This window comes from Talpa europaea, assembly GCF_964194135.1.
Source record: "Talpa europaea genome assembly, chromosome: 1".
Taxonomy (NCBI): Eukaryota; Metazoa; Chordata; class Mammalia; order Eulipotyphla; family Talpidae; genus Talpa; species Talpa europaea.
The window spans coordinates 42,624,716-42,650,636 of NC_140073.1; the positions used below are offsets into that span (position 1 = coordinate 42,624,716).

The 25,921-nt window shown below is 39.7% G+C and overlaps 3 protein-coding genes and 1 pseudogene across 4 annotated transcripts; all 4 read left to right on the plus strand.

The window, feature by feature from the left end:
* Positions 1–343: 343 nt before the first annotated feature.
* On the plus strand, positions 344–1,288 carry LOC311177797 (olfactory receptor 52E5-like; the record flags this gene model as incomplete). Its single annotated transcript, XM_084244037.1, has 1 exon — positions 344–1,288. One exon carries the CDS (start codon positions 344–346, stop codon positions 1,286–1,288), a length of 945 nt encoding a protein of 314 aa, XP_084100163.1.
* Positions 1,289–7,748: 6,460 nt separating this feature from the next.
* Positions 7,749–8,525, plus strand: LOC311182593 (olfactory receptor 52E5-like; annotated as a pseudogene). Its single transcript has one exon. The product of its transcript is annotated as an olfactory receptor 52E5-like (transcript).
* A 6,767-nt stretch (positions 8,526–15,292) lies between these two features.
* LOC311177899 (olfactory receptor 56A3-like) lies at positions 15,293–16,240 on the plus strand (the record flags this gene model as incomplete). The annotated part of the gene is made up of 1 exon (XM_084244143.1): positions 15,293–16,240. One exon carries the CDS (start codon positions 15,293–15,295, stop codon positions 16,238–16,240), a length of 948 nt encoding a protein of 315 aa, XP_084100269.1.
* A 7,043-nt stretch (positions 16,241–23,283) lies between these two features.
* Positions 23,284–24,231, plus strand: LOC311182383 (olfactory receptor 56A3; the record flags this gene model as incomplete). Its single annotated transcript, XM_084251125.1, has 1 exon — positions 23,284–24,231. The coding sequence occupies one exon, from the start codon at positions 23,284–23,286 to the stop codon at positions 24,229–24,231; it is 948 nt and encodes a 315-aa protein (XP_084107251.1).
* Positions 24,232–25,921: the final 1,690 nt, after the last annotated feature.

Genomic DNA, 25,921 nt, shown 5'->3' on the forward strand with positions numbered 1-25,921 from the left:
GCTTATGTCTTACATCCTGATCAACAGCTATAATTAACAATGAATATTTGCTAATGTCATATGCAGTTTCTTCCATAGAGACTGAAAGGAAAGAGAGACACAAGAAGTGCAGGACTGCAGTGTCTGGAAATTCTGCATGGTTTTCTATGTGGATGAGGCAAATACTTTGAAATGAGAGTGGCTCTTTAACTGAACCTCACATTCCCTCTCTACATTTCCTCTGCTATATTATGGAATTAAAGAGTGGATTTTCTATTTCTCCAGAAAAGAAAAGAGGCTAGAATCTCCAATGGAAGCAAGAAAGCTCGTGCAAGAAATGTGTCTGTAACCAGTTGCCATCAAAATGCTTCCTCCCAACAGCACAGAGTTCCACCCTCCTTTCTTCCTTCTGATGGGGATTCCAGGGCTGGAAGCCGTGCACATGTGGATGGGCTTCCCCTTCTTTGTGGTCTATGTAGTAGCCCTCCTGGGGAACATCACCATCCTCTTTGTGATCTACACTGAGCGTGGCCTCCACCAACCCATGTTTTACTTCCTGGCCATGTTGGCCATCACAGACCTTGGCCTGTCCACAGCCACCATCCCCAAGATGCTGGGCATTTTCTGGTTCAATCTCAGAGAGATTGTGTTTGGTGCTTGCGTCACACAGATGTTCATTATCCACACATGCACTAGCCTGGAGTCCGCGGTGCTGACTGTCATGGCCATAGATCGCTATATTGCCATCTGCAAACCCCTGAGATACAGCATGATCCTCACCAATAAGGTGGTATCCCTACTGGGTGTACTCATCATAGTCAGGACTTTGATGTTTATGACTCCGCTCATATTCCTTATCCTGAGACTGCCTTTCTGTGGTGTCCGGATTCTTCCCCACACCTATTGTGAACACATGGGTTTGGCAAAGCTAGCATGTGCCAGTATTCGGGTCAATGTCATCTACGGCTTGGTTGCCTTCTCAGTGGGCTACATCGACCTTTCTGTGATTGGGTTTTCCTATGTCCAAATCCTCCACGCTGTCTTCCGCCTGCCATCCTGGGATGCCCGGCTCAAGGCGCTCAGCACCTGTGGCTCCCACATCTGCGTCATGGTGGCTTTCTACGTGCCAGCCTTCTTCTCCTTCCTGACACACCGCTTTGGCCACAACGTCCCTCATTACATCCACATCCTTGTGGCCAATCTGTATGTGGTTGTTCCCCCTGCCCTTAATCCTGTTATTTATGGGGTCAGGACAAAACAGATAAGAGAGCATGTACTAAGGATGCTTAACCCTAAATCTATTAATTGATATTTAGCCGGCAAAGTTCTTCAAGGTAGTTCAGTGGAACAATAAGGTTAAAATAGAGGCAAACATTGGAAATATTTTCTCTGAACTCCTGATATTCCCACACAAACACATCACATTACTTCCCCCAATTCCTCGTAATTAGCACACCCCATTGGGTTGTATAGCACAAAGATTCCAAATAATTCTTTCTTGTTGCCATAAGAAAAGCTAAAAAATATGTCCATATTCAAATGTCACTGATAGTGCAAAAACGGTTAAAGGGGAAAAAATGTTTGCAAAAGTTGTGATCCCAGTAACTAACTGCCTTGAATAATTTCCTCCCACATGGAGACTGTCTCCATTCATATATTGGAACCTGACATTTATATCTGTAAAGATATGAGGTGAGGTTTTGTGAAAACCAAGCAGAATAGAGACAAGGGATATTGTAACAGGGTGATCCCCAGGGAAAGAGGAGGTTCCAGGTTTCCTGCTCCACCTAAGGAAGAGTGAAGCTAAGCAGGGAGGGGAGGAAGCTGGAGAGGAGACAGGGGAAGGAAAGAAGAAAGTTGGGGCGCAAGAAGGAGACCTGAAGGAGGCACATGGAGCAGAGAGATGTGAAGAAACTGCGTTGGCTTCTTGGTCCTGGACTGTTTGAAACAGTTGTGAGTGAGAGACCCAGGGGGAGGTCAACAATGGCAGCTTTTGTCTTGATTTTGTTTTTGCTCTTTCCCTTGCAGACTTGTCTGACCCATCTGCCCCTTTCCTTGGGGTCCCCCCACCCAGAATGTGCCTTAGACTTGTGGTAGTTTTTCGGGCCTCAGTGGCCCTGCTTTGGGTCAGCCCTGTTGGCATTTACCCATGAGGGGATGGGTAACTTTGAGTGCTTGGTTTGGAAACTTTATTCATTGTCTTTTCTGTATTGCACACATATTGTATGAAAGTTCCTTTTCATTAAAGTTCTTGCACACTAGAGTATCTTGATGTGGCAGATGGAAAAATCTATTTAGAGTGGCTAGGTTTGGAGGTCCTGGGGTGCTCTTCTCCATGCCTGTAATAAAATTAATTAGGAGTCATAAGATCCAGATTTAAATGCAAGCTCTGGGCATGATTGGAGAACACTTGAGAACTGCACTTAGAGCTCTTTGAGCTTCAGTACACCTGCAAATAAAATATTGTAAAAGAATATTCATTGGGCACTGTGAACTGGAAAGGCTGCTGTGATAATTTTTATACTTGTAAAACATTAAAAAATGGAAACAAATTTAAAAAATATATTTCTGATGTGGCTGTTGGTTCTCACCTAGATAGATATGGCTTATTAAATCCAATTCTAGTGTATTGTCACTGGTCTCCAATACCAGAAGGCCCTAGCGCTTGGGGTCCTCAGACACTCTCAGTCATTAGTCAGAGAGTGATTCAGTCAGATGACAAAACTGAGGAGTTAAGAGGGCATTATCTGGACTTGAGGACTCAGAACTCCCCTCCCCCCCGCCCGGCCCTTGATAGGGTGAGTTGCAGGGCAGACTGTAATGGCGTGGCAGCGGATATCATATCAAGTCATTCAAATTAGAATATGGAACTACATAGCACAGTTGATGTCTTTGGTGTTCTAGGAGCTACCAAAGCATGAAGTTGACTTCTAATTGGAAATGGAATCACATTGAAGGTCAATATAGGGTGAGCAAGCAATATGCAGAGAATAGGGATAAGTGCCTATAATAATAAAACTAAAGCTAACTGAGGAAAGGATACTTTGTATAAATATAGAAAGAGAGAGTAATCAGGTGATCATTTCCTAAATAGAAATGAAAGGGACACAAACAAGATTTAGAGAAACTAGATTTATCAAAATAGTGTATGAAGAATACAAAATAATTATTTTACATTTTCTTACAAATAAGATGCCAGGCCACAGTAGTGTTTCATAGTTCCCATGTTACAACAGTTATTTCATATTTCAAAAAATTTTCAAAGTCTTGAAGATTATTTTTGAAAACTAACATTATCCTGTAAAGTCAGCAGTTATACATAAATTTGACAATTTAACTTGGTAAAATATTTTTAAAAGAAAATAAAAATGCAAATAAAACTTGCATTACCTTAATTTTAAAAGCAATCCTAAAAGCTAGATACTAGTAGTAATGTCATTTTACATAAGTGAAAATTAAGACTTCAAAATGATAAATTTTCTTACTTCTATGTAGCTGCTAAGCGTCTCTCTAATTTCAAATTCTGAATTCTAGACCTCTGTTATTCATTTTCTATATGGAATAATTAGAGAAGAATAATGTTTAAATATTAGAAAATATATGTTATATCCACTAAATAAATTAATGTATAAATGTTATATGGTAAATCTGATAAAAGTTGAAGATAGTGAAAATGTTTAAAATATTGAATTATTGTTTAAAATATAAAGAAAGAAATGTAGCTTAGTAACATGGGAGAAAAGTTCTTCCTAAGTATATAAATTCCTACTAAAATTAGAAATAAATATTAAATTTTCCTATTCAGTTCCTTGTATGAAATTACATTTCTTACCTATAGACGGTACTATAAAACTCAAAGAATAAATAATCATTTATACAAGTTAAAATTCCTCATTTGCAGGTAATACAAGTTTATTCCTAAAATTTTGAAATAATTGTTAGGAGAGTGGATGGATGCTCGTGTGTCTGGGTGTGTGCAACTGGTTGAAGAATAACAGCTAGCACACTGAACGTGAGGGCAAGCAAGTGTGGATTTATTGAAGCAAGAGAAAAGAGCTCCTGATAGCAGGAGGGGTCCCAGCGAGGATGCCTGTGCACTCCAGCCTGTCTGTGACTGTATACAGTCAGACTTCCTGTTGCCCAGTGAGCCAGACTATGGATTAGGCATTAGGTGGTCCGGAAGTCTCCTGGTGGTTGATTTTCTGTTCCCTGATTATGCTGTAACCAGATCTTGCTCTAGGTGGTGGCAAGCTCAGCAACATTTCAGTAAAACACTTCCATTTTCCTGAGAGCTGTTTTGTTCCTTCTGTTCTTATATTGTTTAAAATCACTGCCCTGTGTCTCAGCCTTTCCTTTTCCCCAAGTTCTCCTGGTCTCATTTCCTCTCATAATCATCTCAAAAATTGCTAATAATAAACTCTTCAGTGTTGTCAACTGAAACATATGTAAAAACCCAGATATATCTATCCTATGTGGCAAGGAAAGCCAGCTAAAGAGAAGATATAATGCCAAAAATGACAGAATCGACAATTGTAAGAATGCAATGTGTGTTGATTGGATTATTGCTTTTCATTGTTGAGCTTTGAGTGTTTAGTGTATTATGTGTATGTTCTTATTGGCCCCAGGAAAGTGATGGCTCCCCGCCCCCCCCCATAATATCAGGAATGTAAATAAAAACACATTATTCCTTTCCTTGATTGTTAATAGATGACATTAGCTAGATGACAAGGAATGGTAAGATTTTAAATTATTTTAAAAAGTGAAAAAGTTACTGCTGCACTTCCCACAGTTGTCACGGACTAGGTTCAGAACATGTAGAGAGAGAAATTTAAAAGGCTATGTGGAAGAGAGGTGATGGTGTGGAAGACATACATTGCACAAATACAACCTCCAGAAATAAAAAATATCTACACTCAATTCTAAAATGTCAAACACAGGCTAGGGAAGTCACTGGAAACAGCACTGTTTACAAGTGTGTTGAAAATGAGTTGGAGCAGTAGTTGCAGACTCAGAAATACAGGGTTTCTCTGGAAGAAAGAAATAACTGGAAGAAAGAGGTGCCTCCTTAGAGATGCAGTGACCCAAAGAATGAAATGAGTGTGGAAAATCAACATCCTGGAAAAAAAGGAAAACCCCAAGACAGCGACCTGCTCCTGCAGTGTTATTAAATAAACTGATATCCATGATACTGACAGGAGGGGGTGCTGTTGGATTAAGAACACTATCAAAATAAATGAGACCCTGGAAAAATCAGTTCAAATCTAAAAAATACTACAGTAAGAAATAAATGGAATTATACCATAAACAAAAATTAATTTGAGACATATCAAAAGCCCACATGTTGGCTCTCCTGGTGGTGCAAGGGGTTAAGTCTCAGCACAACGAAGCTATCCACAGCCACTGAAGCACAAGTTTGATCCTGGGCCAGGGAACTGACCCACATGTTGCAGCAGATCTCTCCTGTCTTGCCCACTGCTCCCCTCAGCAGTGTATTTCAATCTGCTTGTTCTGTTCCCCACTCTGTCTCTGATGAATCCTTTCACCCTCTGCACCTCTGGCCCATACCCCACTTCTGGTATGCATAAATGAATAAGTCTCTGAAAAAAAAAAAGGCCACATCTAGCAGCTATAAAATTCATAACTGTTACAAGCTATGAAACTCTTAGGAGAAAACATAAAAGTGTTGCTGACCTTCAAATAAGCAATGGTTTCTCATAATAATAATAATGATGATAATAATGATAATGTGTTATAATAATATCATAAGGAGAAACAACAGAAGATAAAATAAATTGGACTTCCCCAAATTAAAAGTATAAGTTAAATAAAAAATGTCCAATGACAGTATCAAGAAAGTAAAGAGATAACCCACAGAATGGGAGAAATATTATTTGTAACTCATACATGCCTGATAAGGCAACACAGGAGCTCCTTTTTTTCAGTCCTCAAGGCCTTGGGCTCCCCACAGGACAAATGCATCTGGGAAGGGTAAAGTGTCACTATGAGTTCTTACTCCTCGGTATAAATGATGACTTCACAAAGCCCACAGAAAGAAGACCCTTTTAAGATGGGAGAGCTACTAAAATTGTTGGTAAGTTTGCTCTCAGCTGGATAATGAAGGACTCTGGTAGAAGCCAAAGGCAAAGAAATCAAGACTGAGGACGAGACGACAGAAAGAATAAGATGACTTAGAAGTGTTCATTATAAGTCCTCAAAAGAAGAATAAAGGAAAGAGCTTTGCTATTGCAATATAGATTTTAATTTCTAGGCTTTGATAAATGTCATGTAGCCCAGAAAATGAGTGATCCTGACGGAAATGAGTAACAAAATGATGTCAGTAAGACGGTAATTTCCAAATAGCATAGGAGAAAGCATATTAGAAAAAAACCCTACTCAGAGTGCATATTCCAAAGACTGTCCATAAGAGTAGGCCAAGAAAGTACAGGATGTGCCAACAGACTTTCACAAAAAGGCAAAATTGCTTAGGAATTTTATCAGTCTTCAGAGCTTTTGACAAAATAGATTTGCACAAAGCCATCAACACTGTAAAACTCATAAGTGTAGCTCTGCCCCTTATGCTGTGTTAATCACTGGGTATTGGCCAACTTGGCTGAGACTCATGTCTGTGAAGCATTAAAAGGCTGCAGCCAATCTAAAAGAACTCCACTTGGCTATCATTTCTAAATGTAGGACAACTGAAAGCTGGGTCTTTGCACATGATCACCATTTTTTTGTTGTTGTTAGCTAATTATTTTCATCAGGGGCAACTCTGATGCTCACTAAGCATTTGTGTGGGAATAAGATTCTCAACATCATCTCAGAACGCATTAAACAAGCAGATTCCACATTCCCTCACCTGCATTCTTTGGCACAAGAATACCTAGATATGGACTAACACATGAGGTTCCCTTTCTGTGTTATATGATTAAGCACCACTTCCCCATCTAGGTGACTTGTTATACTTGGAGTTAGTTTCCATCAAGCAACTCCCAAGTCTTGCTTCTCTGAGGGCTGCTATACCCTGTTATTTTTAGAGATTTCTAGTCTAACCTTGAAATTCATTGAATTATTTGACTCTCAGATACCAGAAAGTATCTGTGAGATACTGTAAAAGATTTCTTAAAGTTAATTTTGATTTTCTAAAAGTAAGAAAATTAAAACAACTATTGATATTTATAGATAGCAAATAAGCACAACCATTAGTGATTTTGATCACTGTAATACATCAGCATATCATCATCATCAAAAAGCCCTATATTTGCAGGGAAGCTGCTTTCTCATTCAATTATTGTAAGCAAAATTTTAAGTTCCATAGAAGCAACTTTGTCTTGTTTAATGTTTTCATGCAAGTGTTTAGTGCTGTTTTTCACATGGTTGGTATGCTTTAAATATCAGTTTAAATAAATGAAAGGGAAAAATAAATCTCAGTATAATTACTTTTTGCTTTAACATACAAAACAAAGCATTTAAACTTGTCAGAATTAGATCCCCTAGAATTGGATTATTAGTGATGAACTTATAGTATACACAGATGTTGATTTCCATCATTCCTAGAACTGTAGCAAAATATCAAGTTAGGGATGCATCTTAGAAAAACAAGATGTAAGAATCTGGTGAGTTCTGTATTTGGGAACTTTCTAAATCCTTTACTTTCTGCTCCAGAGTCTTCCATTGACAATTAATTGTGTGTCTTTCTAGGACTCGAGAAAATGGCATAAATGGGATTGAAGTTTAACATGTTAAGGAAAAATTGGCCAGCAACCATGAAGATGTCCTACCACAACACCACCCAATTCCATCCTTCCTCTTTTTTCCTTTTGGGGATTCCAGGCCTAGAAAATTTTCACATCTGGATTGGATTCCCCTTTTGTGCTGTATATCTGATTGTCCTCCTAGGGAATAATACAATCCTCTTCATCATTCAGGCTGAGCCTAGTCCATGTATTATCAGCCCATGTTTTATTTCCTGGCTATGTCAGTCTTCACTGACCTAAGTCTGTCCACTGCCACTATCCCCCAAGATGCTGGGCATCTTCTGGTTCAATCTCAGGGAACTACTTTTTGGTGCCTGTCTTGCACAGATGTTTATGACTCACCTGTGCACAGGCCTAGAGTCTAGAATACTGATGGTCATGGCCATCAATCGCTATGTTGCCATCTGTAATCCCCTGAGATATGCCATGAGCCTCACAAACAAGGTGGTGGTCATGCTAGGTCTAGTCATGACTGTTATATCTTCAACCTTTGTTATTCCTTTCATGTTTCTCATCTTGCTGCTATCATTTTGTGGTGCCCGAATCATTCCCCATACCTACTGTGAGCACATGGGCAGTGCTCGCCTTTCCTGTGTCAGTATCAGGGCCGATAACTTGTTTGGGGTGGTTGCCTTTTCTGTGGGATTTATTGACCTCATCATAATTGGCTTCTCCTATGTGAAGATACTCTACACAGTGTTTTGTTTGCCATCATATAATGCCTGGCTGAAGGCTCTCAACACCTGTGGCTCCCATGTCTGTGTTGTGCTCACCTTCTACATCCCAGCATGATAGTAAGTTTGATTCAGCTAGAAGGAGAAATCAAGCCCAGTGCAGAGTCTGGATTGTAAAGGCTCCCAGCCACGAAACCATGATTGCATCGTATCTGTGTCTTAGCCCCTTTGTCTGACCAGCAGCACGAAACGTCAACAGGGACATTCTCATTATCCTTCTGATCTCACCACAGATCCACAGTTCACGGCTCCACCATACAACTCTTGTGTGTAGGTGATTCAATGTTACTTTTCACAACTGGGTAAACATACCAAAGCTTTCATAGATTGGCTTAATTTAACTGCTTTAGTTGTTTTATTGAATTCTGTAACACCATTTTGCTAGGGAAATTGAAAGTTCAATAGAAATTTTAATGCTAGGAGATTGCCACTTCTAATAAACCATATTATGTGATATACATGTGTATGTATGTATATATACACATATACATTTATACACACATGTATGTATATATAGGCAATTTTCCATAGAGGTAAATTAAGAAGTTCTGTGCAACTTTCTCTAAGAAAATAACTAGAAAAGTAACCTCATTCCCCAGTAGAAATGTCTTTTTTTTTTAAGGTTTATTTATATTTATGCATACAAGAGCTGAGGTTCAGGCCACAGGTGCTGGTAGTGGGGGTGAGAGGATTCACCACAGACAGAGTGGGAAACATGACAGGCAGACTGACTAAAATACACTGCTGAGGGAAGCAGCAGGCGAGACAGCCTTCAACATCTGGCAACACCTAGAAAACAGCTCATGGATCAAATCAGAATACCCAAGGGTATTAACTGTTGCCTCCAAAATCTAAAGAGTCCTCTTCCTAAGTGGTAGGATGTATAAGGTACAAAAACTTGTCTTCCACATGGGGGTGATTTTGGAGCAGGCTCCTGAACACTGGAAATGTATAGACATCCTTCGAATGGCAAGCCCCTGAATCCGTGGTATGCATCTCTGGGCCTGTCTTAATAGAGAATCCAGGGTACATGACGTTTTCTGCTTAACCATTCTGACTCATGATAGAATCCAGGTGTTTTCTCCATGTGATGTGATATGGAATGTCACAATGATCCAGGTTCTCTCAGTGTGTACGGTGACGAAGAGCAAAAAGATAACCAGTCAATGAAAATATATATGCACTGCTGCCTACTTTGGCTCAATAAAAACTGCTCTGGTCTATTTTTTTTTTTTTAAATCAGAGATTAACTAAAAAGAACTCACCAGCAAAAGCAATATCGCCATAGTAAAAAGTTTGTGTTTTCCTAACATGATCACATTCCTTACAGCAAATATACAAATTGGGAATATGAGACATAATTTTAAAAAGTTGTGAAGTAATAGATTGTTAGTTGAATTTTGTTGTTTAACTTCTAGCCCTGAACCCTTTTTTAAAAATATTTTTATTTATTTATAAATACAGGAGCTGGGGTATAGGCCAGAGGTGTGGGGGGATGGTAAGAGGATTCACCAGAGACAGAGTGGGGAACAGAACAGGTGGATTGACTGAAATACACTGCTGAGGGGAGCAGTGGGCGAGACAGGAGAGGTCTGTCATGTCATGTAGGTAGCTCCCTGGCCAGGGATCAAACTTGTGCTACAGTGGCTGTGGAGACCCCCTGAACCCTTGTCTACAAGGACAGGAAATAGAAAAAAGTCATTGCCACAAGGTCAACCACACATTTACTCTGCCAAGCACTAATGGAGTATATTGTGAAGTAAACAGATAAAAGCAATCATCTTGGATTTTTATATTAAAAGTGTCAGAAAAAAGGGCTTTATGAAAACATTTCACTCAATTAGAACTAGGTGGTCATAGATTTTTTTTAAAAATTAGGGAGCATATTTGAGTGTGTTATAGTTATTCTAAACTATCAGTTATTCTAAACATGGTTGGTTTTTTATAAATTATGAATACTTTTTATCAGTTTGTTTCTGGACAGTCAGAACCTGGTACCAATTAGCATTTGGCCTTAAATCCCCTTGTTCTAAGGTTCTGCTTTTATAATTAATCATATTTTTGTTTCTTAAGTGTCACATTCTACCCATTCAAATGGTGCAGCATGATTAACTCTGAACTGTCCCTATGCCTTCAGAGGCAATAATACTGCTTAGGGACCACAGAATGTGGAGAGATGAGAGGGAAGCTTTCTCCCTGAGGGATAAAAAAATACAGGACTCTTGAGTCTCTGGTCCTTTCAGAGACAGACAGCAAGGTTCTCTTCCCCTGGGAAGAAAGGAAGTCAGAGTGCAAGCATAAACACTCCTTTCTGGGAGCCAGAGTGTAGAAGATTCAGGCAGACAGAGCCAGAACTATCCCTCCCTGGCAGACATCAGTCTCCACTCAGTAAGTCTGGCTCCAGCACACAATGAAAGCACTGAGTCACCGCTATGATATCAGACACCTGGCTAGTGCAGTGATTGTGGTGGGAAAAATCTGGACTTGCCACTGGAAAAGCTGTAGGCTAGAAAGTTGAAGACAGGTGCTTGAAGGGAAGCAGATGTGAGAAAAGACTGGGCCGGAGAGCAATGACCCCCCAAGCTGCCCCTGGACTTCTGCGGTCCTTGGGGAGAGAGGTTTGTTTCAGATGGAGAGTCAGGGGGCTGAAGATCCCGTGGGAGAGATCTCAAAAAATTTTCATTGAACTTTTAAGGGAACATGAGGGAGAATGTAGATGTGGAAGGCCAAGAAAGTTCCCAGTCACGTCCTTGATGGTCACTACTTAGAACTCTTCGCTAATCTGTCTTTCACTGCCTTTCTCATTTCCTAAAAGAACCAACTCCTCATCTGCTTTTCCCCTTATTTCTCTTTGCTTCCTTTGCCCCCTCTATTCTCAGCACAATCTCTTCTTTTTCATTTCAATTATCTTTTTTTTCATTTTGTGAGATTTCTTTACCATCAAGTGGAAGTGACTGATGGCTTTATTAAACTCAGTGCAATATTGGATTTTCATTACAAATTTTCATTGTCATGAGTAATAATATTTTCCATAATGCAGTACTGTTCATTTATCATCTAGCTATCATTTTTGAGGTATTGTTTCATTCACATTTTAAAATGAGTAAGTTTAAAGAAGGTCTTCTGTGATGAGACATTTCTCATACTTTAATAACCTTTTAGAACGTTACAGAAACATGTCATTCCATTTCAATACTGGCAGGTATTGAATACTGGAATATCATTTTGGAAATAGTTTTGACACAACAATAAAGGGTACTTCTGCTTTCCCATTTATTCTTTGTTAGATTTGATGTTAGACTTTTTGTTAGTAATGGTGAGTTTGACACAGAAGCTAACATTCATGGTATGGAGAGAAAAAGATTACCAGAATGTTAGTACTAGGACTAACTAGAGTATATACAAGTAGGGCAGGAATGTCTTCATCTTGAAAAGGTACAGGCTGATATCAAACCAGCTTAATAGGGGCTGGAGCAAGAGAGAGGGGTAGGGAGTGATACACAATGAAGGGAGCAAAGAAAATCATTGGGTAGAAAGTGGTGCTCAAAGCTTGCTTCTTCCAAGCATCTGTTAGTCTGGGGAAGCTGTGGACAATGGCATGAGTCCCGGTTCAATGGGTAGAAGATTGGAATGGAGAGAGTGGGGAGAGCAGAAGCACACCTGCCCAGAAAATAGATGATGGAGAGAAGATGGAAAAAGATAATTGAACAGGATGCTGTCACTTACATACAGAATGCAGAAACAAAATAAAGGATCAGACAAAGACGAGCATTAAAACCAACCTTTGAAAGGTGATCATAGCTCTGAGGCATCCAGATGGGGAGGAGAGGATGCAGCAGGGAGGAGAGCAATGACAGAGGACTATGTGTGCTTGGTGATGGGAGAGCTATGGTGATGACACGCGAGGGGAGAAATCCTATACTGTCAAAATAGTAGCAAGGATGTAAAACAGTGGAACTTCATTAAAAAAATAGTTCAGGGCCTCCCCTGGTGGCGCAGCGGTTGAGCGCTGGGCTGTGAGGCTGCCAGCAGCCTCTGCAGCGCAGGTTCGTTCCCCAGCCGCCGGCGAGGGTCCCACCAAAAAAAAAAAAAAAAAAAAGGTTCAGAAAAATAAATGATAAAATAAAATAAAATGCTCTAACTGAGAAGAGTCTGCACAGATATGGTTCCTCTAGACACCAAGAATAGAAATCTTATAACTCAGGCCACTGAGAAGAGTTATTTGCACAATAACCCCTAGCGGTCACGATTGTAACCCCAGGAAGCCTGTCGAAGGATGCTCGGAACAATGCAGGGGGCAATGAGCCCTTGTTAACCTGGACAAAGAAATGAGGGGGAATAATATAAATACGAGGGGTCAGGAGGAAATCATTGTGGGGACTGTGAAAGTAATGATACACTTCAAAATGAGGTCAAGTACCCTGTGCAAATGTACAGCTCCTACCCTGGGATTTTGTCCATACCGGGCACACTGTGTCCTCTGACTGCAATAGTCAGGCTGATCTTTAAGATTTTCTCTTTGTCTTTGGAATCTGAAGTTGGACCATGATACCATTGGCTACATTTATTTTCTGTCTCTGGATTTATTGGAAATCTTGGATTTGCTGTGGATCTGTTTCCTCTCCTGAAAAGTTTGCAAGTATCTGCTACTTTGTCGACCTTCCTCAATCTGGAATTCTGATTTTATGTACGTTTGGTAATTCTCATTTGATTCTCTATTTCTCCTATACTATCTTCAGTATTTCCATCTGTTTTTAATTTCTCTCCATCTTCATTCTGAGTATATTCTTCTGACCTTCCTACCTCCTCAACAGAGATAGTTCAACATCTCTATAGCTGTCTTTAACCTATGGTTGAGTTCTCCAGTAGTTCTTACGGTTAATATTGTATTTCTCAAATATACCTGTTTTTTTTTTTTACAGCTGCTCTATTACTTTTTATAGCTTCCAGTACTCTGAATAAAATACAAATTCTGAATGTCATCTTCTTAATTCTGGTTAGACAAAAATAGACAGTGTAATTATGTCTAACCAGAATTCTGTGTCCTTGTTCTTGGTTACACTTTGCTTTTTTCTATGTGTCCACTGGCATTTTGTTCTAAAGTGTTCTTAGTCCTATCTTCCAGCTCACTAGTTACCTTTTAAATTGTAGTTAATACATGACTAAACCTAGCTCTTAAAATTTTAATTATATTTTTTTCATTTCTAGGAGCTAGGACTAAATCTTTGAAGTATGCTTATCTTCTGTTCATATTTTCAGCTTGTATTTTATTTCTTTAAACCCAGTAAAGGAATATGTGCAACATTCTTTCACAAGTAACTCCCATGTCTCAAGTTTTAATAGGTTGGCTTATTCTATTCTTTGTTTTTGTGGGCTCTTATTCATGATATTTTAAAATAATTTCTTCAAAAGTTTCTGTGTTGAAGTTGAGACCCGAGATAAAAGTCCTCAAGAAAGGACTTGAGCTTGCTTCTGTCATTTTCTGGAGTCACTACCATTTTAGGGTGACTTTAAGCCAGATGATGGGAACTCATGAGCCAGATGATGGGAACTCATGAGGAAGACCCTGTGGTTCAGAATTTACAGAAATAATTCTCTCTTTATACCTTTCTTATATAATAGCTTTGAGGTAGCAATTTTTCTCTGAAATTGCAGGTTAGAATGAGGGTATGGATGAAGGAATTGGCTGATTTCTAGTGCACACCTTCATTGAGGATGTAGTGCTACAAGTCCAGTCTATATGGCTAATAGATTCCTCACCTGCTTGAGCCTGAATTTTATCTTCTGTTCCTGAGGTGCTTCAAGAATTAAAACTGTTCTTTTGTGTATGTAGTGCCACAGATTTCCTTAGGCTGATAGCCAATATCTACAGTTGATTTTGATGTTTATACTTCACTCAATCTGTAGCCTGTGTATTATTTCTTATCTGCTCATAGCTGTATTCAAGGTATTCAAATAATGTAAGCATAGAATAGGTGTGAGCATAAGTGTGGATATGAGGATGGGTATCCCACAGAGATAACGATTGACACAGACAGCCATAGATGATTTGTATTCCTTTTCTTTATTTTTTTTAAAAGATTTATTTATTTTTATACAAGAGCTGGGGTATAGGCCAGAGGCATGGGAGGTTGAGAGGATTCACCAGAGACAGAGTGGGCAACAGAACAGGCAGACTGACTGAAATACACTGATGAGGGGAATAGCAGGGAGACAGGAGAGGTCTGCCATGCCATGTGGAAATATCCCCGGCTGGCCGGGAATCGAACCCACACTGCAGAGGCTGCAGACAGCTTCTCAGCACTGCACACAACCCACTTTGCCACCAGGGAGGCCCCCGTATTCATTTTCATTAGGAGATTTAATTACCTAGATACGCTCATCACTCACTCCATCAAAAATCTGATACTGGGTGTCATTTAGTTTTGAGAATTTTTGATGTACATTTTAAAGTTTAAACTGAAACGTTTTCTCAGCTTATGATTTAACATTTCATTTAAATAATACTTGATGCTTAAATAATTAGATTCATTCACTATAAATCAAGAAAACAAACTGAAGACACATTCACACAAGAGAAATAAATTGAAACAGATGAATATACAAAGATGGGAGACTTTATTTTATGTATAAAAGATAGTTATCCATTACTCTGTGTCAAAAATGTGCCAGGCAAAAGAGATGAGGGGTGGATGAGGTGGGTTGCCTACTTATCCTCTTGGATCTTATAAGTTGTATACCTAGTCATCAGAGTTTACAGTAGAATTAACTCTCTCTCTCTTCTTCAGCTGCTTAGGGACATCTGCCGAGCTGAAGCCTCTGTCAATGCTACTTTATAGCAACATCTCCCTCTCTGTTGAAGTCCCTGAGTTCCTCCTGAATTGTTTTGTTAGGTCCCCCATTTGGCAGCGCTGGCTGTCCCTGCCCCTCAGCATCCTGTTCCTCCTGGCCATGGGGGCCAACGCCACCCTCCTGATCACCATCTGGCTGGAGACCTCTCTGCATGAGCCCCTCTACTACCTTCTCAGCCTCCTCTCTCTGCTGGATATTGTGCTCTGCCTCACTGTCATCCCCAAGGTCCTGGCCATCTTCTGGTTTGACCTCAGGCCCATAAGCCACTCTGCCTGCTTCCTCCAGATGTTCATCATGAATTGCTTCCAGGGCATGGAGTCCTGCACCTTCCTGGTCATGGCCTATGATCGCTACGTGGCCATCTGCAAGCCTCTGCGCTACCCATCCATCATCACTGACCGGTTTGTGGCAAAGGCTGTCGTCTTCATCCTGGCCCGGAACACACTTCTCACTGCCCCTGTTCCTATCCTCTCTGCCCGGCTCCATTATTGTGGAAAAAATATAATTGAGAACTGTATCTGTGCCAACCTCCCTGTGTCCAAACTCTCCTGTGATAACATTACCCTTAACAAAATCTACCATTTAATTGTGGCCTGGACACTCCTGGGTTCCGATCTTGTTCTCATCTTCCTCTCCTATACTTTCATCCTCCGAGCTGTTCTCAGACTCAAGGTGAAAGGGGCAGCAGCCAAAGCACTGAGCACGTGCGGCTCTCACTTCATTCTCATCCTTTTTTTTAGTACCATCCTGCTGGTTTTCATTTTTACCCATATGGCCAAGCAAAAAGTTCCTCCTGAAATCCCTATCTTACTAAATGTCCTACACCATGTGATTCCTGCAGCTTTCAATCCCATTGTCTATGGGGTAAGAACCAAGGAGATAAAACAAGGGATTTGGAAATTACTAAGGAGTGGTGGGTGACAGAAGAAAGTGATTGTGTCCTTGCTGTGCGTTCCTCAATCAAGAATCTTCACAGTCACCATGAGGAGGCAGAGACTAAGAGATAAAATATACAACCCTAATTTATTCTCTAAACATGCTTGTTGATGTGAACTGTATGATTTCTGTCTCACTGAGTTCTCCTTTGCAGTCCATGGTTTTCTGATAGAGACTGGAAGGCTATAGATGCATAATCTCTCACTACGCTGCCCAGACCTGTGGTTATGTGTCTTGATGGGACAAGCATTGACGCTAGTTGTCTGCTCCTGATAAAATCCCAGAGGAGATGGAAAAATCAATACTCACTTTAAGATTCGTGAACAACGGGAAATATAAGTACTTAGAGATGGTGCGTTGACTTTGGAAAAATAAATAAATACAAAATTTTAAAGTAACTGTTAAAAAACATTTTAAGTAACCATCATGATTTAACATTTTCCTTCAGGCATTCAAAAATATTTATTGAAAGTTATTTTATACTCAGCATAGTACTAGAAAGTGGGACGGTAACATAAATCAATCTTGTTATCATTACTCAGAAGCCCTAGTAAAAAAAGCAAAAATATATTATAAAATCAATGTAACAGTACATAGACATTTCGGTAGCACAGGAGAAAAAGAAATTTATCTTTCTAGCTGGAACTAGAAAGCTACATACAGACCATGGGATGTAGAAGGATAGGATAATAATAGAAATATGTATTTGGGGCCTCCCTGGTGGTGCAGGTGGTTGAGCATAGCACTGTGAAGCTGTCCGCAGCCTCTGCAGTGCCGGTTCGAGCCCCGTCGGCCTTGGAGCAACCCACATGGCGAGCAGATCTCTCCTGTCTTGCCCACTGCTCCCCTCAGCAGTGTATTTCATCAGTCTGCCTATTGTGTTTCCTGCTCTGTCTCTGGTGAATCCTCTCACCCTCCCGCACATCTGGCCTGTACCCCGGTTCTTGTATGAATAAAAATAAATCTTTTTTAAAAAGTCTTTAAAAAAAAAAGAAATATGTATTTGGAAATTGGGTCATCATGGGTCAGAGCCTACAAACGTGTTAATTTCCTCATTCAACTAGGGAATATAGTGTAATTCTCTGTGGCTTCCCTATCCCAGTTAATGTCAATTACATATTTTCAAGTCAAAAACCTCAAAGCCTTCCTTGTTTCCCTCTTTCTCTCAAAACCAACACCTCATCCATCAGCAAATCCTATCAACTTTAGAATCCCACCATTTCACCCCATCAGACGTACCCACATCTAAGCCATTTTGTCTCCATTCTGGATTGTTGGAATGATGAGTCTCTAAGGCAAAGGAGGGGTTTCCTTGCTTCAGCTCTTGTTTCCCATAACTTAGATCAAAATACCACAGCCAGAGCGACCATTTTAAAATACAAGTCAGGCCAGTCATTAACTCTTATACATAAAAGTACTGCACAGCTTCATTACTCACTCAGAAAAAGTGAGTATATAGAGTTTATAAGGCCCTACAAAATCTGACCCTTATTTATCTATCTGACCTTTTCCCTCATTTCATTCAGTCTAACCTGCATCCCTATCGTTTCTCACAAACAGGCACCATATCCTTGCCTCTGACTTTTTACTTCTTCTTCTGTCCACAGAGCTCCTTCTCAGGTCTGCTTTTTCCTGAGCACAGTGTTTAAAATAGTAGCCAATAAAATTCCCCCCAAACACAATTTCCTTACATTTTTATATTGCACTGTTACATGTGGTATCTGTCACTAATGACCATAAATTTTGCTAATTGATTTACTTGGTCTCCAGATATACATTAAAATTTGAGCAACATGAAGGCAGTAAAAATTGTGTTAGCTTTACTGCTACATCTACAGTGCCCAGAGTCATGCTTGGCACTTGGTAGAGATAAATGTTTGCTGTGTGCAAGCATTATGTGCAGGAAGCCCAGGAGCACTCCCCTGTGAGCTTATTGGATTCAAGAGAGCTGCTGTGTAGGCTGCCCAGTAGCTCGCTCATGGGAGCGGGCAGGGGAGACCCCTGAGCCCAGGAGACAGAGGATCTGCCGTCAGAACACAAAGTCAAAGTGGGGCTGAATTGCCAGAGGTCCAAGAGAATGATCATTTGCGTCTCCCATCTGCTTATCCCTCTGTCCCAGGTGGGCCTTTTGGACCCCTGGAGGCAGGAATAGAGGAGTTCCCCTAAGACAGTGTCCCTTAGGCTCTAGAGTTATAACTACCCCAGACATGTCAGGAAGTAACCAGAAGAGAGGAGTCAGACCCCACACTTCACATCCCCTGTAAGTGCGTCTGGATAGAGAGAGCCTGAGAGAGTGACCCCAAGATTAGTCAGGACAGGAGAGAGCTATCTGCCAGGCCATATCCAGGCTCCTTTCCATTTCTGAGTCAGAGCGTGAGGCAGTTTGAGATGAGGCAGCAGAGACCACATCCCAAGTCAGGGTAGCAGTCACGAGTGAGTCTGTGCTCAGGGACTTCTCTCTTTGCCCCACCCTTGTTCTGCCTTGTTTGGTGTTTTACTTGGTGATGATAAAGATGCACAGAAGCTGGAGTTTGTCTGTAGGAGATTAATGGGTGCTGAAGAGTTGGTAAGTGCATCATTTGGAACCCAGTTAAGAACATTTGGGATTTTCAACTATGAATGTTGAAATTTAGAGACTTCAGGGCAAATAATCTGTCTACAAATGCTTGAATCTTGGGCTAGGAATGAAATGTATTCTATACTGTGACTAGCAAACACGTTTGAGGGTCAGTCAGTATCAGCAAATAATTCTTTGAATTTTAGCAACCTAAAGAATTTCGGAAAGTTACTGCCACTGCCCAAACCAGAAATTATGCTCAGAAGCACTGTCACTTGGTACATTCAATAACATCTGAAACTCCACAGCAGAGAGATGCCTCACAGGTCTGTTTGAGTTTTATGAAGTGAGGTGATCCTGAACAACCTTAACTTGTTAAAATGGGACTTCCATTGTGCTATATAGTGGGCCTGCCCTGCCAGTTGAGGAAAAACTTGAACTGCAGGATTTCTCTAGTATTTGACCTTCAACTCTCCTTGCTCCTTCATCCCATCCTTGCCTGGAGCCAGCAGTCATTAGCTCTAGGTCCTCAGCCTTAGTGCTGCCATGGCTAACACTGACTGTAAACCAAAATTAAAAAAAAAAAGAGGGGAAAAAAGCAAATACTTCTTTGCTTTTAGGGCTGAGCAAGTTGCTCAATGTTTGCTGAATGAATTATGATTGAAGAACATGTAGAGAAAAGAGAAAAAGAGTCAGTGAGTGGGAAATGAAATAAAACAATCTTTCTTCATCCTCAGAAATTTCATCCTAGTGCTAGAAATAACTATCCTGAATGCTCTTCAAAACAAAAATCATGCTTCTTCCTTTAGGACCCCCATGGACACTCATATCTAAATGACCAATTGTTCTAATTGGCTCTATCCTCCAAAGGTCATTTCCAGATTTCCCTGCTTCCATGCAGGAAACCCTTAATTCTGTCATGAAGTAATTTGAAATTCCTGGAGTAGAAACTCTTCTTGCATTAGTGAGATTTTAAATTGTGGCTTGGAAGAGTTAAACATTAAAAATTTTGCAGAGTAGGATCAGAGGGTGAGCTAAGCAAAGAGAAAATGATAAAACCTGAATGATACAGGTGGTGTTGAGTAGGAATATTTAAAATGTTTTTATTACAGTAATATTGATTTAGGAGGTTATGCATGCTTCAGGTGTACACACTTTTAAAATCAATCTCTGTATATACTACGTTGAGCTCACCACCAGAATTGTAGTTTCCCCCCATCAAGATACGGCTGACCCCTTTTACTTAATTTGCTCATCCTTTTGCCCCCTTCCAGAACTGACTTTCTTTTATAGTCTGGTAGTTTGTCTTTGTTTTATTGAGTTATATCATTTTTTATCTTTATGTACCACATATGAGTGAAATCATACAGAATTTGCCAGGCTGAAACTGTGGATGCTGTGGCACAAGCAAAACCATCAGTTGGGTCACGATAACACGTCTGGTCTTAGCAGGTGCGATTAGTTTATGGTCGGACTTACAAGGAATGTATTCAAAGAGAGTGAGGGAAAAGCAGACCTAAATGTGTCCAGGACATGGAAAAGGCCCTTAACTCACCAAATCAAGGCTAGATGTTACTTTTATATATATATATATATATATATATATATATATATATATATATTTTTTTTTTTTACCTTAATGACATCCTGCCCTTCCTTGTGTGTCACTTCACCAAGACTAAATACAGAACTGGTAGGTAAGCTAAACGTCATTAGAGAGTAGAAGATATGGAATTATGTCATCAAAAAATAAATCATTGGATATGTCTATAGAAATTGTTTTACACTCTTTATCAAACATTTGGAGGCATCCATTTAGAGACAAACCCAGGAGAACAGTAATAAGAGAGACAATCTAAAAGTGGGCCTTTATACTGAGTAGTGGGAAGCAGGATTCAGAATTGCAAGCAGAAAAAGACTGAGCGTTCCAGACTGCTGGAGACTTTCTGTTAGGATTGTGTGTGCATGTGGGAGTGGGGTGGAAAGCCCCAAAACATGTAACATTAAATGCCAAATAAGATACCCATTTCTACATAATCATGGTCACACAGGACACCACTCTATTTATGTATTTGCTGACTTTGAACTTTTTATTGATTCCACCATGTAATCGTACCAGTTAAACTTGGAAAAGTTATATCATATTCTAGATCTCAATTAGCTCTTCTGAAAAGTTAAATTGGTAAAATAATCAACTTACCCCACCTACTTCTGAATATTATAAATTGCAAAGGAGAAAATATGATTAAAATTCATTCCCAAACTGCCTAAGTCACTACCAATGAATTCTGTTTCTGAACTTACAGAAGTAGAAGATGATCTAAATCTCTTCTAGAGCTCAGCTGGGTAGGCCAGGCCTGGCCAACACAGCTCGACAGAACTCTTTGAGGAAGCAAAAGACCACGAGGAATGAAGAGATGAGGTGGGAGGGCAAACCCTCTGTCTCTGAGAGCAAGTCCTGGTGAATCACAGGGTCACTGATGAGGACAACCTGTGAAGAGCTGGCCCAGCAGGCCTGGAACTGTGTTTGGGAAATAGAAAATTATAACTGGAAAGAAAAAGACAATTTCAACCAAGAAAGTATGTTTGTAACATTACAAAAATATTCTTTTCTGAGTTCAGTTTTTTTTTTTTTTAAAGATTTATTTATTTATTTATAAAAGCACTGAGTACAGTTAGAAATGCGGGAGGGTGAGAGAATTCACCAGAGCCAGAGCAGGGCGCAGAGCAGGCAGAGTGACAAAGTACACTGCTGAGGGGAGCAGCGGGCGGCAGGAGAGGTCTGCGCACCATGCGGGACCCTCCTCCGGTGGCCGGGGAGCAGCCGGGGATCGAACTGGCACCGCAGAGGCTGCGGGCAGCTTCGCAACCCAGCACTCAACCTCTGCGCCATCAGGGAGGCCCTGAGTTCAGTTTTATTAAAACCTTCTTACTACTACCTCCCACTCAAAATTCACTTTTCCTTACCAGATTATATTTTCAAAACTGTTAATTGTATTAAGGGATAATTATTATTTTAAGATATTTGAGTACAGTATCAGCATGTGGTAAGCATTCCAAAACTAATATGGAATTTTATGTTATTTATGTGAGCCTAATGACTAATAAAAAGGGTAGTGCTTAAACTCCTGATGAAGTTTCTAAAACAAAATAACATGTTCACAGAAACCACTGTCTACATAGACAGATTTAAATCAATCAATTAAAAGATTTGAATGGTCACAGAAAGACCTGGCCTATATCTTCTGCCAAGCTACACCTTTCCTCAGACTTGCACAATTCAGAGGGAGAAGAAACTTAGAGTCCTTTATCATTACTGTAAATGAGGGCATCACATCAGTTTACTTACATTCCTTGTCTCCAGTCTATTCCCCATGGCAGAGCTAGTCAGCCCTCCCCCTGCCTCAGGATAGTTTGCAAGATCCTGTCATTCCTCCTGTCTTTTGTTATTATCCACTGTCCCCAGGATGGCTTTAGCTTTACCTCCTTGACATTTAGGATATTTCCTTATTCAGTTTTGTGGCCCTAGTACTTCATAGAATGACAGGGGAAAAAGTGAAATGATTGGGGAACAATGCAGCACTGAAGTAATGTGCAGAAAGAGGCATGTGGTTGCTGAATCTTTATATTGAAAATGGAAAAGGGAAATAGAAAGGTGATGAATGGACTTTAGAGATGGACTTCATCACCCTCACAAATCAATCAGAAGAATCAGTATTTCACCTTGTTTAATGTTGGGTATCATCCCCACACAGCTTTGTGGAATTGCTCATTCTCTTTTTAAAAATGTTTCTTCCAGAAGCTAAGGATCCTACAAGTAAAAGGATCTAAGAAATATGAAATAAATTAAAGCAATTATTTGCCAGAATCAATGCTTATCAAGTTAAAATGAGTTTTTATACAAAACACAAACTAACTTTAATGTACAATTTGAAAAAATTTCTAATTAAAACAAAAATAAATGCAATTGAAAGGTCGAAACGGACATAGTATAGAGAATTAGGGATATTTATGAGTCCCTACTTTGTAACAGGCTATGTTACTTATTCATAGATATTGTTATAGCTAAATTGTAGATATGGTGGTCTATGTGGTCATGAAAAAAGAGGAAGAAAATTACAAATTCATATTTATAGACTCACTTATCACAAAAAAGTAAAACTCTAATTTTCCCCTCTTTAGTTTCTACAAATACATAATAATTTTAAAAATAAATCTCAAATAACTCAAACATGTATAAATAAGTCATATCACCCCAGTCCTCTGTACTTTGGACAGTGGCAGGAACACCCCAGCAGCACGGCACAAAGGATGTACAGACATTCTCTTGGCTCTGCATAACCTGCCAGCATCTAAAAGTTTTACTTAGGAAAAGAAAAAAGTTCTATTTTCATGTATCTTGTGTCAGTAGCTAACTTGTACCTAATTTTGCAGATCACTAAGAGAAAGCTGTAGAAATATAAGACAAAATATGACAACACATCAAAATGGCACCATCTCCATTGAGATTTCAGACTTCCTCCTAAATTGCTTTGTCAGGTCACCCAGCTGGCAGTTTTGGCTGTCCCTGCCCCTCGGAGTCCTGTTTCTCCTGGCCATGGGGGCCAACGCCACCCTCCTGCTCACTATCTGGCTGGAGACCTCTCTGCACCAGCCCATGTATTACCTGCTCAGCCTCCTCTCTATGCTGGACATCGTGCTTTGCCTCACTGTCATCCCCAAGGTGCTGATGATCTTCTGGTTTGACTTTAAGACCATCAGTTTCTATGCCTGCTTCCTTCAGATGTTCATTATGAATTGCTTCCTTGCCATGGAGTCCTGCACATTCATGATTATGGCCTATGACCGTTATATAGCGATCTGCCACCCACTGAGGTACCCATCCATCATCACAGACCAATTTGTGGCCAAGGCTGCCATTTTTACTTTAGCCAGGAGTGTCTTTCTCACAGTACCCATCCCCTTTCTCTCGGCACGACTCTATTATTGCGGGAGAAATGTCATTGAGAACTGTATTTGTGCCAATATGTCTGTCTCCAGGCTCTCCTGTGATGACTTGACCATCAATCGTCTCTACCAATTTGTTGGAGGCTGGACTCTGCTAGGATCTGACCTCATCCTCATCTTTCTCTCCTACACCCTAATACTACGAGCTGTGTTGCGACTCAAGGCAGAGGGTGCTGTGGCCAAGGCCCTAAGCACATGTGGTTCCCACTTCATCCTTATCCTCTTCTTCAGCACCATCCTTCTGGTCTTTGTTCTGACTCATGTGATGAAGAAGAGAGTCTCCCCAGATTTGCCGATCCTGCTCAATGTCCTCCACCATGTTATTCCTGCAGCCCTCAACCCCATTGTTTATGGAGTGCGAACTCAGGAGATCAAGCAAGGAATACAGAGGTTATTGAAGAAAGTGTGGTAATAAGAACAATTGGGTCTTTATATAAGTGTGGTGATAAGAACAATTGGTGACTAATCAATCAGTTAAAGAGAAATTGTGTTGAAACCCATAGCTCAGAGGTATAAGATTAAGGAGAAGAGAAAATGTAACTCTTAAACAATTTCTCATTTCTATTCTTCCTCTTCAAACCCCAATGTTCGTCCTCAAAATACAACATTTCCTTGACTTTGAAAAATGTTATCAAATTGCTATGGTGCTAGTTAGTCTGAAGTGTGAGAATTCAGGGGGACAAATTCTATAGTAGAGAAATAAACTCGAGTTTATGTTGTATTTGCTATTTCTGTATACATAAATTTTTAAATATTTATGGATATTAATGTCCTTATTTGTAATTTATTTTTAATAATATTAAAATTGTTATTATCTCAGTTACAAAATGCAGAAAAGACAACAGTGTTTCAAATGTCAACTTGAATGATGAAAAGGTACTATTTAGGGATGCTTTCTTTGACTTATTTCATTTAATATAATGCCCTCAAGTTACATCCATTTTGTCACAAATATAAAGAGTTTATTCTTTCTATGACTGAACAATATTCCAGTGTGTTCATAAGCACACCTCTGTGTGTGTGTACTGTGTGTGTATGCCACATTTTCTTTATCTGTTCACCATTGACGGGAACTTAGCTTGCTTCAGTGTCTTGGCTATTGTAAATAATGCTGCAATGAATTTAAGGCTGCATATGTCTTTTCAAGTAAATATTTTCATTTTCTTCAGATAAATACCCAGAAATGGGATTGCTGGATCGAATGGTAGTTCTATTTTTAATTTCTTGAGCTACTGCCACACACTTTTCCACAATGCACCAATTTACATTCCCACCAACAAACACAGGATTCCTTTTTCTCTAGATTCTTGATAACACTAATCCCTTCTTTTTGATAACATCCATTCCAAAAAGTAAGAGGTGCTATGTCATTTTGGTTTTTATTTGCATATTACTGATGATTAGTGATGTTGAGCATCTTTTCATATTATTTTTGCATCAGAACTCCATAGTCCAGGTGCCAAACAATAGGACTAAAAGTTTTGAGAAAGTTAAAAATTTTTTTCATTAATTGATAAAGCACTAGCTGTGTGACAGACACAATGCTAGATGCTGCAGATACACAGAAATAAACATGATTTCTGACCTTAATGAGATAATAACTTTAAAAAAGTGGCAAGTTATTGTGGATCCAGGATACCCAACATTTGAAGAAGTGTCTTGAAGAGAGAGATAGAAGTGAGTGAAAAATTCAACAATCTTGTACCACACATCTAAACAGCATTTAAATACCATCTATACTGATAGCTCCAACTTCTGGCTCTAGTTTGGATCTGGCCCCTGAATAGTTTCATGAGTCCAATCACTTACTTTCACTTCTCTGTTGCGATGTACTTCAAAGGTACAGTCATTTAGAAGAGTTAAATATGGGAATGCAGTTCAGTGTCAAAAATAAACTTCTTATGTCACATATAAAACTGACACCTAGAAAAACTATTAGCAATTCACTTTTCTAGTTGCTCTTGCAAAAAGTCTTGGTATCATTCTTTACCCAGTCTATCTTTTTTATCCTATGTATGAACTCTCAGCAAATCTTGAGACCTGAAGCTTCAATTTTTACTCACCACTTTAGTCCAAGCTATTAACGCTTTTCCTGTGGATTA